At 38.6% G+C, this 17,311-nt stretch overlaps 1 protein-coding gene across 3 annotated transcripts in view; it reads left to right on the forward strand.

Moving 5' to 3' along the window:
- The window catches only part of MEIKIN (meiotic kinetochore factor), a 138,359-nt gene that overhangs the window by 71,152 nt on the left and 49,896 nt on the right, over nucleotides 1–17,311 (forward strand). For all 3 annotated transcript variants that reach the window (XR_009495214.1, XR_009495215.1, XM_024995043.2), the window contains exon 12: nucleotides 2,999–3,118. Coding sequence is in view for 1 of the 3 variants with exons in the window: in XM_024995043.2 (XP_024850811.1) it covers nucleotides 2,999–3,118 (120 nt within the window). In the remaining 2 variants the exon portion in view is untranslated. The remainder of the gene's footprint in view (nucleotides 1–2,998; nucleotides 3,119–17,311) is intronic.

Raw genomic sequence — 17,311 nt, forward strand, 5'->3', positions numbered from 1 at the left:
GTTCCATATAAATTGTATCATACAGTATGTGGCTTTTTGTGTCTAACTGCTTTCACTTACCATAATATTTTTAAGATTTATCCATGTTACAGCATTTATCAGTATTTTGTTTATTTATGGCTGAATAACGTCTCATATTAAGGATATACCACATTTTATTTACTAATTCATCAGTTTATGGGTATTTGAATGAATAGCAGTGCTATGAGTGTTCATGGACAAGTCTGTGTGTGGATATATGTTTTCAGTTTTCTTGGGTGTATATCACCCCAGTCAATTTAGAACATTTTTATCACCACACACACAAAAAAACCCATTCCTTTTAACCATTGCCATTATCACTTTATTCCTCCATCCCACTATCTGGTCCCAAGCAACCACTAATCCACTTTTTATCTCAATAGATTTCCTAGGTATTTATTCACATTTACGTGAATAAAATCATATGTAGCCTTTTGTGACTAACGTCTTTTAGTTTAGCATATTTTCAAGGTTAGTATATACCAGTACTTCTTTCCTTTTTGTGGCCTAATAATAGTATTCATGACCACTTGAGTTGTTTCTGCCTTTGAGCTATTATTAATAATGAGGAGCTACAAACATTCAGATACAACTTTTGTGTGGATGTGCGTTTTCATTTCTCTTGAGCATATAGCTAGATGTAAAATTGCAGAGTTATATGGTGACTCTGTGGTTAATAATTAGAGGATTGATAGGCTGTTTTCCAAAGTGGTTGAACAATTTTACATTCCCAGCAGCAGTATGAGTGTCTTGATTGTCTGTATTCTTACCAACACTTACCATCATCCATCTTTTGGCCATGTGAAGTAGTATATCATTGTGATTTTGCAATAGAGCTTATTGGCCTTATGTATATCTTCTTTGGAGAAATGTCTACTCAGATCCTCTTCATTTAAAGTTAGGCTATTAGTCTTTTTATTGTTGAATTGTAAGTGTTATTTATATGTTCCAGATACTAGACCCTTATCAGATAAATAATTTTCAAATGTTTTCTCCCATTTTGTAGGTAAATATTTAGTGTCTTTTAATAAATAAAAATACTTTTGAGAGCGTTTAGTGGCTTGACATTTTAAGGTCTACATTTTTTTTCTTTTTTTTATTGAATGAGTCTATTTGCCCTTTGGTTCATTCCATAGCTTGCTGCTACCAAATGGGTCATTTAGATTCCCCTCAATTCCAAGTTGCCATTCCTTGGCTGGCTTCCCTGAAAGGAGGCCAGTTGACTCAGGGCTTCTAAGGATTTTCATTTTCTAGGGTCTCACTTTCAGGTGACCTTTTTAACACTGTTTCAAAATACACATTGATAGGCCTGAAGTTGTTCTGTCTCCCTACGAGGAAGAGGAGCTGGGCAAGGGCAGATGCCCCCAATCCCCACCCAGCCAGTTGATAATTCATTCTGGGCACACATACATGTGGTATAGCCTAGGTTCAGGCCAGGTTACTGTAGTCAGATCTGGCGCCTCAACATGACAGAGCTTCTTGAAATCCAAAACTAAGGAGTATGGGTCGTGACTTTGGCTTTAAATATTTTGATTTTGATGTAGAAATATGTGGTAAGTTGAGAAACCTGATAATGATATGGGTATGGCGCTCTGGAACAAGGTAGAGATTTTAAAAATCTCTAGTGTACAGTGGTAGGCAAAAAGAAGGCAAAGGCAGAACACTGGGGAAGGCTAACAGTTAAGGGAAGATCAGGGAAATTAGTCCATGAGGTGTAGTTGCTGGGTAGGTGAATTTCATTTAGTGGGCACTTCAGTTCAGTCACTCAGTCATGTCCGACTCTTTGTGACCCCATGAACTGTAGCATGCCAGGCCTCCCTTTCCATCACCAACTCCCAGAGTTTACCCAAACTCATGCCCATTGAGTCGGTGATGCCATCTAACCATCTCATCCTCTGTTGTCCCCTTCTCCTCCTGCCCCCAATACCCTCCCAAAATCAGAGTCTTTTCAAATGAGTCAGCTCTTTGTATCAGGTGGCAAAAATACTGGAGTTTCAGCTTCAACATCAGTCCTTCCGATGAACACCCAGGACCAATTTCCCTTAAGATGGCCTGGTTGGATCTCCTTGCAGTCCAAGGGACTCTCAAGAGTCTTCTCCAACACCACAGTTCAAAAATATCAATTCTTCTGCTCTCAGCCCTCTTTATAGTCCAACTCTCACATCCATACATGACTACTGGAAAAACCATAGCCTTGACTAGACGGACCTTTGTTGACAAATGTCTCTGCTTTTTAATATGCTGTCTAGGTTGGTCATCGGAGAAGGCAATGGCACCCCACTCTAGTACTCTTGCTGGGAAAATCCCATGGATGGAGAAGCCTGGTGGGCTACAGTCCATGGGGTCGCTAAGAGTCAGACACGACTGAGCGACTTCACTTTCACTTTTCACTTTCATGCATTGGAGAAGGAAATGGCAACCCACTCCAGTGTTCTTGCCTGGAGAATCCCAGAGACGGGGGAGCCTGGTGGGCTGCCATCTCTGGGGTTGCACAGAGTCGGACACGACTGAAGCAACTTAGCAGCAGCAGGTTGGTCATAAATTTCCTTCCAAGGAGTAAGCGTCTTTTAATTTCATGGCTGCAGTCACCATCTGCAGTGATTTTGGAGCCCCCCAAAATAAAGTCTGTTACTATTTCCACTGTTTTCCCATCTATTTGCCATGAAGTGATGGGACCACTTAATATGTATACATTAAATGATACTTTAGCAAATGAAAATTCTTATTTAAAAATAATTTTAAAGCTAAAGAGCCTTGTACTATTCTTTATAGATTTATTTGTTCCCAGTTAAACATGCATCTTTTGAAGAGGTATTTCTAAATATCAGCAATTATATTAATTCAGATAAAATTATTCATATGTCAAGCTCACAAGAAAATCATTCAATTGAGAGAGTAGTTCAACTTTTCTTTGGTTACTTAAAAATGATTGTTTTGCAGTATTGTACTTCTACAAGAGTAATGTATTCTTTTATAGATTGATTTGTCCTCAGTGCAAAAAGCATCTTTTGAAGAACTATTTCCAAATGTCAGCAATTATGTTAATTCAGATGAAATTGTTCCTGTGTCAACTTTGCAAGACAGTTCTTCAAATGAGGTAGTAGTTTCAAATTTTCCTTCACTTACTAAAAGAAATAATTACTTGTATATTGTATACTTTGTATATGAGATACTTTAAGAGATCTGTAACTCAGTTGAGGCTAACATCATCTACATGTGGAGTCAGCTATCAGATATCATTCCAAATAAAGGATATTAGGCTGTCACTTTGCATCGTCAAGACCTAGGAATATAAAAAACCCAGATGAAATAGTATTATCCTACTTGGATCCAAAACTTGGTATGTCTGTACATAGAAATTGTTGACGTCAACTTAGTTGTGTTAGCAAGAATATATGGAAGTACTAATAAAATGCATAACTCTTAAGAGCCATGGCAGGGGGGGTGGGGGGATGGGAGTAAAGACAGAGGATGACTGGAAAAAGAGAGGAGAACAGAAGCGGGGGGAGAGAGAGAAAGAGACAGAAAAGGGAGAGAGGGCAGACAAGAGAGAGAAAGAATAAGACAAGAAAAGGGCAGAGAGATAAAGAAATAAAAATGCAGAACTTAGGAATGGGTGGTAGTTTATTGTAGCTAGACCCCAGTGTGACCCTAAGGTGAAGATGGGGATGCAGATGGTGAGGAAAAAGCTAGAGATGAGATTGTAGAGATAAGTAGAGGCCAACATCAAAGATGGTCTTATAATCCTTGTTAAGGAATTTGGATTTTTCTGGAGGGGGTGCTGGTAAGAGTTTGTAAACAGGAGATATGAATGTTCTAGTATAAAGTTTATTTTGGCTCCCAGGGTGGAGAAAGGCTGAGACTAGAGGCAACTTGAGGGATAATCTTCCAGAGAAAGGAAGAGAAAGAAAGAATATAGGATAAGAGGCTTAAGGATATTTAAAAGGGTTTAAAATAGGAGTTTAGGGGAATGGAAGAACTAGGGAAACCCAAAATTATAGCCCATTGCGGAGAGCCTTGTTGAGACTGGGAACTGTTACTTAAAAAAAAAAGATTCTTTGTTGAGCCATGATATAATTGACATACAATGAGCTACAAATATTTAAAGTGTGCAATTTAAATTTCTTACATATATGAGCACCCTTGAAACCATCAGCACAATCAAGATAGTGAAAATACTCATCACCAAAAGTTGACATTAGTATGGTGGTGGTTTAGTCATTAAGTCATATCTGACTCTTGTGACCCATAGATGGTAGCCCACCAGATTCCTCTGTTCATGGGATTTCCCAGGAAAGAATACTGGAGTGGGTTGCCATTTCTTTCTCCAGGGGATCTTCCCAACCCAGGGATTGAATCTGGGTCCCCTGTATTGCAGGTGGTCTCCTATATTGCATGTGTTTTCTTTACCACCTGAGCCACCAGGAAAGCCTGGTATTGATATACACAATCATATTTACAAAGCAGAAATAGAGACACAGACATAGAGAACAAGCCTATGGGTACCAAGGGGAAAAGAGGGGAATGGGGTGAATTGGGAATTTAGGATTGACATACATATATTAGTGATGCCATGTATAAAATAGATAACTAATGAGAACCTTCTGTATAGCCCAGGGAACTCTACTCAATGCTGTATGGTGACCTAAATGGGAAGAAAATCCAAAAAATGGAATATATCTATATATATATCTGATTCACTTTGCTGTACAGTAGACACTAACACAATATTATAAAGTGACTATACTCTAATAAAAGTAAAAAAAAAAGTTTTCCTGTATATAAGCATCTTTGAAACCACCACCACAATCAAGATAGTGAAAATATTCATCACCAGAAGTTTCCTCCTATAATATTACAATTTCTTTCTTCATGCCCCACAAGCAACTACTTATCTAGTTACTGTCATAACAGATTGGATTTTGGAGTCCTTCAAGACAGAGAGAGTTGTTTTTTTTTTTAGTCTGACTTCCTTCACTCAGCATAGCTATTTTGAGATTCAGCCATATTGTTGAGTATATCAATCAGTTTCAGTTCAGTTGCTCAGTCGTGTCTAACTCTTTGTGACCCCATGGACTGCAGCACGCCAGGCATCCCTGTCCATCACCAACTCCCAGTGTTTACTCAAACTCATATTCATTGAGTCAGTGATGCCATTCAACCATCTCATCCCCTGCTGTCCCCTTCTCCTCCCATCCTCAATCTTTCCCAGCATCAGGGTCTTTTCCAATGAGTCAGTTCTTCACATCAGGTGACCAAAGGATTGGAGTTTCAGCTTCAGCATCAGTCCTTCCAATGAATATTCAGCAATGATTTCCTTTTGGATGGACTGGTTGGGTCTCCTTGCTGTCCAGACTCTCAACAGTCTTCTCCAATACCACAGTTCAAAAGAATCAGTTCTTTGGCGCTCAGCTTTCTTTATAGTCCAACTCTCACATCCATACATGGGAAAAACCATAGCCTTGACTAGATGGACCTTTGTTGGCAAAGTAATGTCTCTGCTTTTTAATATGCTGTATAGGTTGGTCATAACTTTTTTCCAAGGAGCAAGTGTCTTTTAATTTCATGGCTGCAGTCACCATCTGAAGTGATTGTGGACCCCAAATAATAAAGTCACTGTTTCCACTGTTTCCCCATCAATTTGCCATGAAGTGATGGGACCAGATGCCATGATCTGAGTTTTCTGAATGTTGAGTTTTAAGCCAACTTTTTCACTCTTCTCTTTCACTTTCATCAAGAGGCTCTTTAGTTTTTCTTCCCTTTCTGCCATAAGGGTGGTGTCATCTGCATATCTGAGGTTATTGATGTTTCTCCCGGCAATCTTGATTCCAGCTTGTGCTTCATCCAGTCCAGCATTTCTCATGATGTACTCTGCATATGAGTTAAAGAAGCAGAGTGACAGTATACAACCTTTACGTACTTCTTTCCCATTTTGGAACCAGTCTGTTGTTCCATGTCCAGTTCTAACTGTTGCTTCTTGACCTGCATACAGTTCTCAGGAAGCAGGTCAGGTGATCTGGTATCCATTTCTTGAAGGATTTTCCATATTTTGTTGTGTATCAGTTTGTTGTGTTTGAGTGTATCAATAGTTTGTTCCTTTTTATTGCTAAGTAATATTTCATTGCGTGGTATACCATAATTTATTTACCCATTCATCTATTTATGGACATTTATATTATTTAGCTGCTTGGAACATTTCAGTGAAGTATTTGTATTAACAAAGAATCTCTCCATAATCAACTTTAGTGAGGCTATCCTGAGCTCTCTTCTAAACTAGGCCTTGACCTTGGGCTTCCATGTCCATCCTTGAATATGATTTTAGCAAGAATTCTGCTCACCAGTTTACAGAAAGTCCTCCACCTCTGATATCTGATCATTCTGGCTGCCTTTAGCATGCTGGCATATTAAGTCTAAATCAGTTCCTGGACCTAGTTTCAATGAGTGTATTGATGGGGAGGGTTTTCCTTCACTTAACAAACAAGCAAATTCCAGGCACCAGCTGGGTATCCTAGAAAGTGAAAGTGAAAGTCGCTCAGTCTTGTCTGACTCTTTGTGGCCCCTTGGGCTATACAGTCCATGGAATTCTCCAGGCCAGAATACTGGAATGGGTAGCCTTTCCCTTCTCCAGGGCATCTTCCCAACCCAGGGATTGAACCCAAGTCTCCTACATTGCAGGTGGATGAAATTCAACCCAATTCTGACACTACCCAGAGACAGCAACAGATTCCACAGGTAAAGGGCTCTGTCCTACAGGAACACCTTATACTTCAGACACCAATTGCAAGCCCAGGTTATTACCTGTGTTTCTGACAGGCTGGCTACAAATTGGAGGTTCCATTACCTGTCTCCTGAGACTTCAGACTCCAGTCACAAGTCCTTTACTTCTAACTTACTGGCTGTAAATCAGAAGTTCTCACAACTCTCTCCTTGGGTTTGATTAATTTTCTATAGTGGCTCATAGAACTCAGAAAAACATTTTACTCACTAAATTACTGTTTTATTATAAAAGGATATGATTCAGGAACAGCCAGATAGATGAGGTGCATAGAGCAAAGTATGGTGGATGGGTGCAGAGGGTCCAGGCTTTCTCTTGGAGTGCCATTCTCCCCAGTCTCACCAAGATGCTCTTTGAACCCTGTCCTTTTGGAATTTTATGGAGACTTCATTACATAGGCATGATTGATTAAATCAATGGTCATTGGTGATTCATTCAACCTCTAGCTACTCTCTCCTCCCTTATGAGAAGATGTTATGGTATGGGCCTGAAAGTCCTAATCCTCTAATTACATAGTTGGTTTCCCTCACAACCAGCCGCTATCCTAGCTATAGTTCAAAAGTCACTTTATTAATGTAACAAAAGACACCTCATTTCTCTTATCACCTAGGGAATTTCAGCTCTATGCCAGAAATGGGGGCAAAGATCAAATATATATTTCCTATCATAAATCATAGTATCTTAGATAAGTTTAGCAAGAATCTCCTTACCCTTGATGTCTCTCCTCTTAGCAGTTTTCCCATCCTCTGATGCTTTCACTGTTCATTGGCTTTAAATCCCCAGCTATCTTTGCTGTATTTGGAATTGGACACAACCTCTCTCTGCTATTGCAATACCACTATTGCAAGTTTTGAATAAAACTTTCCTTATTGTTTTAGCAAGTGTTATAATACACATTCTTTTACAGTATAGGTGTATATTTTCTTTCCTCTTGGATAAATACCTAAAAATGGAAACTGCCAAGCTGTTTTCCAAGTAGTTATACCATCTTACATTTCTACTAGCAGTGTTTTTTTTTTTTTTTTTAGTTTTCTGTTTTAATTTTATTTTATTTTTAAACTTTACATAATTGTATTAGTTTTGCCAAATATCGAAATGAATCCGCCACAGGTATACATTTATTCCCCATCCTGAACCCTCCTCCCTCCTCCCTCCCCATACCATCCCTCTGGGTTGTCCCAGTGCACCAGCCCCAAGCATCCAGTATCATGCATCGAACCTGGACTGGCAACTCGTTTCATACATGATATTATACATGTTTCAATGCCATTCTCCCAAATCTTCCCACCCTCTCCCTCTCCCACAGAGTCCATAAGACTGTTCTATACATCAGTGTCTCTTGCTGTCTCATACACAGGGTTATTGTTACCATCTTTCTAAATTCCATATGCGTTAGTATACTGTATTGGTGTTTTTCTTTCTGACTTAATTCACTCTGTATAATAGGCTCCAGTTTCATCCACCTCATTAGAACTGATTCAAATGTATTCTTTTTAATGGCTGAGTAATACTCCATTGTGTATATGTACCACCGCTTTCTTATCCATTCATCTGCTGATGGACATCTAGGTTGCTTCCATGTCCTGGCTATTATAAACAGTGCTGTGTTGAACATTGGGGTACACGTGTCTCTTTCCCTTCTGGTTTCCTCAGTGTGTATGCCCAGCAGTGGGAGTGCTGGATCATAAGGCAGTTCTATTTCCAGTTTTTTAAGGAATCTCCACACTGTTCTCCATAGTGGCCGTACTAGTTTGCATTCCCACCAACAGTGTAAGAGGCTTCCCTTTTCTTCACACCCTCTCCAGCATTTATTGCTTGTAGACTTTTGGATCACAGTCATGCTGACTGGCATGAAATGGTACCTCATAGTGGTTTTGATTTGCATTTCTCTGATAATGAGTGATGTTGAGCATCTTTTCATGTGTTTGTTAGCCATCTGTATGTCTTCTTTGGAGAAATGTCTATTTAGTTCTTTGGCCCATTTTTTGATTGGGTCATTTATTTTTCTGGAATTGAGCTGTAGGAGTTGCTTGTATATTTTTGAGATTAGTTGTTTGTCAGTTGCTTCATTTGCTATTATTTTATCCCATTCTGAAGGCTGCCTTTTCACCTTGCTTATAGTTTCCTTTGATGTGCAGAAGCTTTTAAGTTTAATTAGGTCCCATTTGTTTATTTTTGCTTTTATTTCCAATATTCTGGGAGGTGGGTCATAGAGGATCCTGCTGTGATGTATGTCATAGAGTGTTTTGCCTATGTTCTCCTCTAGGAATTTTATAGTTTCTGGCCGTACATTTAGATCTTTAATCCATTTTGAGTTTATTTTTGTGTATGGTGTTAGAAAGTGTTCTAGTTTCATTCTTTTACAAGTGGTTGACCACTTTTCCCAGCACCACTTGTTAAAGAGATTGTCTTTAATCCATTGTATATTCTTGCCTCCTTTGTGAAAGACAAGTTGTCCATATGTGTGTGGATTTATCTCTGGGCTTTCTATTTTGTTCCATTGATCTATATTTCTGTCTTTGTGCCAGTACCATACTGTCTTGATAACTGTGGCTTTGTAGTAGAGCCTGAAGTCAGGTAGGTTGATTCCTCCAGTTCCATTCTTCTTTCTCAAGATAGCTTTGGCTATTCTAGGTTTTTTGTATTTCCATACAAATTGTGAAATTATTTGTTCTAGCTCTGTGAAGAATACTGTTAGTAGCTTGATAGGGATTGCGTTGAATCTATAAATTGCTTTGGGTAGTATACTCATTTTCACTATATTGATTCTTCCAATCCATGAACACAGTATATTTCTCCATCTATTAGTGTCCTCTTTGATTTCTTTCACCAGTGTTTTATAGTTTTCTATATATAGGTCTTTAGTTTCTTTAGGTAGATATATTCCTAAGTATTTTATTCTTTCTGTTGCAATGGTGAATGGAATTGTTTCCTTAATTTCTCTTTCTGTTTTCTCATTATTAGTGTATAGGAATGCAAGGGATTTCTGTGTGTTGATTTTATATCCTGCAACTTTATTATATTCATTTATTAGTTCTAGTAATTTTCTGGTGGAGTCTTTACGGTTTTCTATGTAGAGGATCATGTCATCTGCAAATAGTGAGAGTTTTACTTCTTCTTTTCCAATTTGGATTCCTTTTATTTCTTTTTCTGCTCTGATTGCTGTGGCCAAAACTATGTTGAATAGTAATGGTGAAAGTGGGCACCCTTGTCTTGTTCCTGACTTTAGAGGAAATGCTTTCAGTTTTTCACCATTGAGGATAATGTTTGCTGTGGGTTTGTCATATATAGCTTTTATTATGTTGAGGTATGTTCCTTCTAGTCCTGCTTTCTGGAGAGTTTTTATCATAAATGGATGTTGAATTTTGTCAAAGGCTTTCTCTGCATCTATTGAGATAATCATATGGTTTTTATTTTTCAATTTGTTAATGTGGTGTATTACATTGATTGATTTGTGGATATTGAAGAATCCTTGCATCCCTGGGATAAAGCACACTTGGTCATGGTATATGATCTTTTTAATGTGTTGTTGGATTTGCATCTATGTTCATCAGTGATATTGGCCTGTAGTTTTCTTTTTTTGTGGCATCTTTGTCAGGTTTTGGTATTAGGGTGATGGTGGCCTCATAGAAAGAGTTTGGAAGTTTACCTTCCTCTGCAATTTTCTGAAAGAGTTTGAGCAGGATAGGTGTTAGCTCTTCTCTAAATTTTTGGTAGAATTCAGCTGTGAAGCCATCTGGACCTGGGCTTTTGTTTGCTGGAAGATTTTTGATTATAGTTTCAATTTCCATGCTTGTGATGGGTCTGTTAAGATTTTCTATTTCTTCCTGGTCCAGTCTTGGAAAGTTATACTTTTCTAAGAATTTGTCCATTTCTTCCACGTTGTCCATTTTATTGGCATATAATTGTTGATAGTAGTCTCTTATGATCCTTTGTATTTCTGTGTTGTCTGTTGTGATCTCTCCATTTTCATTTCTAATTTTATTGATTTGATTTTTCTCCCTTTGTTTCTCAATGAGTCTGGCTAATGGTTTGTCAATTTTATTTATCCTTTCAAAGAACCAGCTTTTGGCTTTGTTGACTTTTGCTATGGTCTCCTTTGTTTCTTTTGCATTTATTTCTGCTCTAATTTTTAATATTTCTTTCCTTTTACTAACCCTGGGGTTCTTCATTTCTTCCTTTTCTAGTTGCTTTAGATGTGGAGTTAGGTTATTTATTTGACTTTTTTCTTCTTTCTTGAGGTATGCCTGTATTGCTATGAACTTTCCCCTTAGGACTGCTTTTACAGTGTCCCACAGGTTTTGGGTTGTTGTGTTTTCATTTTCATTCGTTTCTATGCAAATTTTGATTTCTTCTGTGATTTGTTGGTTATTCAGCAGCGTGTTTTTCAGCCTCCATATGTTGGAATTTTTAATAGTTTTTCTCCTGTAATTGAGATCTAATCTTACTGCATTGTGGTCAGAAAAGATGCTTGGGATGATTTCTATTTTTTTGAATTTACCAAGGCTAGATTTATGGCCCAGGATGTGATCTATCCTGGAGAAGGTTCCATGTGTGCTTGAGAAAAAGGTGAAATTCATTGTTTTGGGGTGAAATGTCCTATAGATATCAATTAGGTCTAACTGGTCCATTGAATCATTTAAAGTTTGTGTTTCCTTGCTAATTTTCTGTTTAGTTGATCTATCCATAGGTGTAAGTGGGGTATTAAAGTCTCCCACTATAATTGTGTTATAGTTAATTTCTCCTTTCATACTTGTTAGCATTTGTCTTACATATTGCGGTGCTCCCGTGTTGGGTGCATATATATTTATAATTGTTATATCTTCTTCTTGGATTGATCCTTTGATCATTATGTAGTGACCATCTTTGTCTCTTTTCACAGCCTTTGTTTTAAAGTCTATTTTATCTGATATGAGTATTGCTACTCCTGCTTTCTTTTGGTCCTTATTTGCATGGAAAATCTTTTTCCAGCCCTTCACTTTCAGTCTGTATGTGTCCCCTGTTTTGAGGTGGGTCTCTTGTAGACAACATATGTAGGGGTCTTGTTTTTTTATCCATTCAGCCAGTCTTTGTCTTTTGGTTGGGGCATTCAACCCATTTACGTTTAAGGTAATTACTGATAAGTATGATCCCGTTGCCATTTACTTTATTGTTTTGGGTTTGAATTTATACACCGTTTTTGTGTTTCCTGTCTAGAGAATATCCTTTAGTATTTGTTGGAGAGCTGGTTTTGTGGTGCAGAATTCTCTCAGCTTTTGCTTGTCTGAAAAGCTTTTGATTTCTCCTTCATACTTGAATGAGATCCTTGCTGGGTACAATAATCTGGGCTGTAGGTTATTTTCTTTCATCATTTTAAGTATGTCTTGCCATTCCTTCCTGGCTTGAAGAGTTTTTATTGAAAGATCAGCTGTTATCCTTATGGGAGTTCCCTTGTGTGTTATTTGTTGTTTTTCCCCTGCTGCTTTTAATATTTGTTCTTTGTGTTTGATCTTTGTTAATTTGATTAATATGTGTCTTGGGGTGTTTCGCCTTGGGTTTATCCTGTTTGGGACTCTCTGGGTTTCTTGGACTTGGGTGATTATTTCCTTCCCCATTTTAGGGAAGTTTTCAACTATTATCTCCTCAAATATTTTCTCATGGTCTTTCTTTTTGTCTTCTTCTTCTGGGACCCCTATGATTTGAATGTTGTAGCGTTTAATATTGTCCTGGAGGTCTCTGAGATTGTCCTCATTTCTTTTAATTCGTTTTTCTTTTATCCTCTCTGATTCATTTATTTCTACCATTCTATCTTCTAATTCACTAATCCTATCTTCTGCCTCTGTTATTCTACTATTTGTTGCCTCCAGAGTGTTTTTAATTTCATTTATTGCATTATTCATTATATATTGACTCTTTTTTATTTCTTCTAGGTCCTTGTTAAACCTTTCTTGCATCTTCTCAATCCTTGTCTCCAGGCTATTTATCTGTGATTCCATTTTGATTTCAAGATTTTGGATCAATTTCACTATCATTATTTGGAATTCTTTATCAGGTAGATTCCCTGTCTCTTCCTCTTTTGTTTGGTTTGGTGGGCATTTATCCTGTTCCTTTATCTGCTGGGTATTCCTCTGTCTCTTCATCTTGTTTAAATTGCTGATTTTGGGGTGTCCTTTCTGTATTCTGGCAGTTTGTGGAGTTCTGTTTATTGTGGCATTTCCTCGCTGTGTGTGGGTTTGTATAGGTGGCTTGTCAAGGTTTCCTGGTTAGGGAAGCTTGTGTCAGTGTTCTGGTGGGTGGAGCTGTATTTCTTCTCTCTGGAGTGCAATGAAGTGTCCAGTAATGAGTTATGAGATGTCTATGGTTTTGGGGTGACTTTGGGCAGCCTGTATCTTGGTGCTCAGGGCTGTGTTCCTTTTTTGCTGGGGAATTTGCTTGGTATGTCTTGCCCTGGAACTTGTTGGCCCTTGTGTGGTGCTTGGTTTCAGTGTTGGTATGGAGGCGTTTGATGAGCTCCTGTCAATTAATGTTCCTTGGAGTCAGGAGTTCCCTGGAGACAGGGTTTGGACTTAAGCCTCCTGCTTCCAGTTATTGGTCTTATTTTTACTGTAGTTTCAAAACTTCTCCTTCTATACAGCACCACTGATAAAACATCTACATTAAAGATGAAAAGTTTCTCTACCGTGAGGGTCACCCAGAGAGGTTCACAGCATTACATGGAGAAGAGAACAGGGAGGAGGGCGTTAGAGGTGACCCGAATGAGATGAGGTGGAATCAATAGAGGAGAGAGTGGGCTAGCCAATAATCACTTCCTCATGTGCACTCCACAACTGGACCACTCAGAGATGTTCACAGAGTTATACAGAGAAGAGAAGAAGGAGAAAGGAGACAGAGGTGGCCAGGAGGATAAAAGGGGGGAATGAAAAGGAGGCAGACAGATCCAGCCAGTAATCAGTTCCCTAAGTGTTCTCTACCATCTGGAACTCACAGAAATTCACAGAGTTGGGTAGAGTAGAGAGGGGTTAGGGAGGAGACACAGGAGACCTGGTGGAGAAAAAGGAGAGTCCAAAGGGAGAGAGAGCAGTCAAGCCAGTAATCTCGCTCCCTAGTGAAAAATGGGTACTGAAGATTGGATTCTTCAAGGTACAAAATTGGTAACAAATACATAAAAGCAAAAATTAAAAATCTAGAGTAGAGTTTGGAATTTCAAAAATACAATGTTGAAGAAAAGAAGAAGGAAAAGAAAGAAAGAAAAAACGAACAAATAAAAACAAACAAGGTCACGAAAATTATAAAGAAAATACAGGTACAAAATTGATAACTAATACCAAAAAGCAAAAGTTAAGAATCTAGAGTAGAGTTTGGAATTTCAAAAATACAATGTTAAAAAAAAGAAGAAGAAAAAGAAAGAGAGAAAAAAACAAACAAAAACAAACAAAGTCGCAAAAATTATAAAGAAAATACAGGTACACAATTGATAACAAATACCAAAAAGCTAAAATTAAAAATCTAGAGTAGAGTTTGGAATTTCAAAAATACAATGTTAAAGAAAAGAAGAAGAAAAAAAAAAAACAAGGTCAAAAAATTATAAAAAAAATATATATGAAGTTTGCTGTAAAAAAAAAAAAGGTCTTTTTTTTTTGCGAAGTAATAGGTTATAGAAGTGAAAATTAAAGGAATAATAGAGGACTTAGAATTTTTTTTTAATTAAAAAAAGAAAGAAAGAATGATCGTAAAAATAGTAAAAATATATCTAGGACTTTCTCTGGTTTTGTTGTGAGTATTGTGGGTTCAGTTCATTTTTGGCTAGTTCCTTGGTCCGACTTATATTTCTCAAGATAGGCCCCTTCCTATGTAGTCGGTAGTAACCACAGGGTTTTAATCTATTGCCTGTAGCTTCCAAGGCATTTCCCTCTGTTATAGCTTCTTCTGTTTGCTGGTCTCTTCAGTGTCTGGTTTCTGCCCTGACACAAATGGGACAGTGGAGGACACTTTTTTTTTTTTTTTTAGGCTCACTTGTTCAGTCGCGCTGTGGGGAGGGAGGGAGGGATGCTACAAACAAATAACACTGGCATGTGCTCGCAGTGCCTCAGCCACACTGGGTCTGCCCCCGCTCACGGCGCATGTAGCCTCCCTGCCCACACTGCTCAGGCTCTAGGTTGCTCTGCCAGGAACCATCTGAGGCCGGCCCTGGGCTGCCTGCACCTCCCAGGTCCAAGCCGCTCAGGTTCAGGCTCTCGGGTAGTCCTCAGAGGTGCAGACTCGATTGGGCCTGCGCTTTGTGCCCTTCACAGGTCCGAGCAGCTCAGGTGATGAGGTGCTTGGCGAGCACGATTGCTGCGACTTATTGCCTCCCTGCCGCTCGCCGCTTGGTTATCTAGGTGTACAACCAGCGCACCTTCTCAGGTAGATATTGACCATCCAGACCCCCAAGAAGTTTTAGTTAGCAAAGAAGCCTGCTTACAGTTTTATAGATAATGTCTCACTGGGGCTGTGATTGCCCCCTTCTAGTTCTGGCTGCCTGTCACCGGAGGGGGATGGTCTGCAGCCGGCTATCTCTGTTCATTCCTTTGTTCCATGCATGGGCCTGGCGGTGTCTTAGGTTAGGGCTGGCTTTTCGCGTGTAGATATCCCACAGTCTGATTTGCTAGCCCAAATTATTTCACTCAGATAGCGCTCAGGGTATTCAGGCCAGGTCCTTACTCTAAGCAATGCAGCCCACGCCGTGCCTCCCTGCCCAGCCCCCACCTGCTAATGGCGTGTGCAGGCATCTGTGCTGCTTCTCCACTGGGGGAGTTACCGTAGGTCTCGCAATCTGCGGGTTTTAATTGTTTATTTATTTTTCCTCCCTGTTATGTTGCCCTTTGTGCTTCCAAAGCTCGGCACAGATTCGGCAGTGAGAAGGTTTCCTGGTGTTTGGAAACCTCTCTTTTTAAGACTCCCTTCCCGGGACAGAATTCCATCCCTCCCTCTTTTGTCTCTTTTTTTGTCTTTTTTATTTTTTCCTACCTCCTTTCGAAGACTTGGGTTGCTTTTCTGGGTGCCTGATGTCCTCTACCGGCCTTCAAAAGTTGTTTTGTGGAATTTACTCAGCTTTTAAATGTTCTTTTGATGAATTTGTGGGGGGGAAAGTGTTCTCCCCGTCCTACTCCTCCGCCATCTTGGCTCCTCTACTAGCAGTGTTTGAAACTTGTTTCATTACATGTGACACTTAATATGGCCAGTCTTTTAATTTGAACCATTCTAATAGATATGAAGTGATATCGTAATGTGATTTTAATTTATATTTCCCTAAGGACTAATATGTTAATCACTTTTTCATGTGCTTATTTTGGAAAAGGAAATGGCAACCCACTCCAGTATTCTTGCCTGGAGAATCCCGTGGACAGAGGAGCCTGGTGGGCTGCTGTCCATAGGGTTGCACAGAGTCGGACACAACTGAAGCGACTCAGTATGCATGCATGCATTGGAGAAGGAAATGGCAATCCACTCCCATATTCTTGCCTGGAGAATCCCAGGGACAGAGGAACCTGGTGGGCTGCCATCAGTGGGGTCACAGAGAATCGGATACGACTGAAGTGACTTAGCAGCAGCAGCAGCACGTACTTATTTGACATCTGCATATCCTTTTTGGTGATATACCTGTTCCAATATTTTGTCTATTTAAAAAATTATTTGATTTTCTCATTGTAGAATTTTGAAAGTTCTTTACATATTCTGGATGCAAATCCTTTATGAGATATATGCTTTGAAGAATATTCTTCCAGTGGGCACCTTGTCTTTTTACACTATTTCTATTGTCTTCTTTAAAAAAACAAACAAACCTTAATGTAGTATATTTTACATATAATAAAATTTACCCATTTAAAGTTTTACAATTAAATGATTTTTTGCAAATTTGGAGAGTTTAAGCATCACCATATATCAGTTTTAGAACATTTTTTACCCACAATAAGATCCCTTATGCCCATTTACACTTAAACCCTGTTCTCAGTCCCAAGCAAATACTGATCTACTTTATGTCTCTTGAGTTTCCTTTTCTGGGCATTTCATATAAGTAGAATCATATAATATGTAATTTCTTGTGAAACAGTTTGAAGAACATAAATTTTTAACTTTGATTAAGTCCAACTTGTCAGTTTGTTATTGGGATATGCCTTTGTTGTCATATCTGAGAAATCTTTGCCTAACCCAGGGTCACAAAGGCCTTCTGTGGTTTCTTCTAGAAGTTTCATAATTTAAAGTTTTACATTTTTGCCTATGAGTTAATTTTATTAAATGATGTTAGATATGGATTCAAGTTCTTTTTTTGCATATTGACATTCAATTATTCTAGCATTTGTGAAAATTCTATCCTTTCTTCACTACATTGCCTTTGCACCTTTGCTGAAAAAAAAGTTATCCATATATAAGTATGGGTTTCTGTCTGGATTCTCTACATCATTTCATTCATCTACTTGTTTATCTTTATAACAGTACCATGCAGTATTGAATAATGTGGCACTATAGTAATTCTTGATATCAGATAGTATTAGCTCT

The sequence above is a fragment of the Bos taurus genome, chromosome 7, assembly GCF_002263795.3.
Source record: "Bos taurus isolate L1 Dominette 01449 registration number 42190680 breed Hereford chromosome 7, ARS-UCD2.0, whole genome shotgun sequence".
NCBI classification, from domain to species: domain Eukaryota; kingdom Metazoa; phylum Chordata; class Mammalia; order Artiodactyla; family Bovidae; genus Bos; species Bos taurus.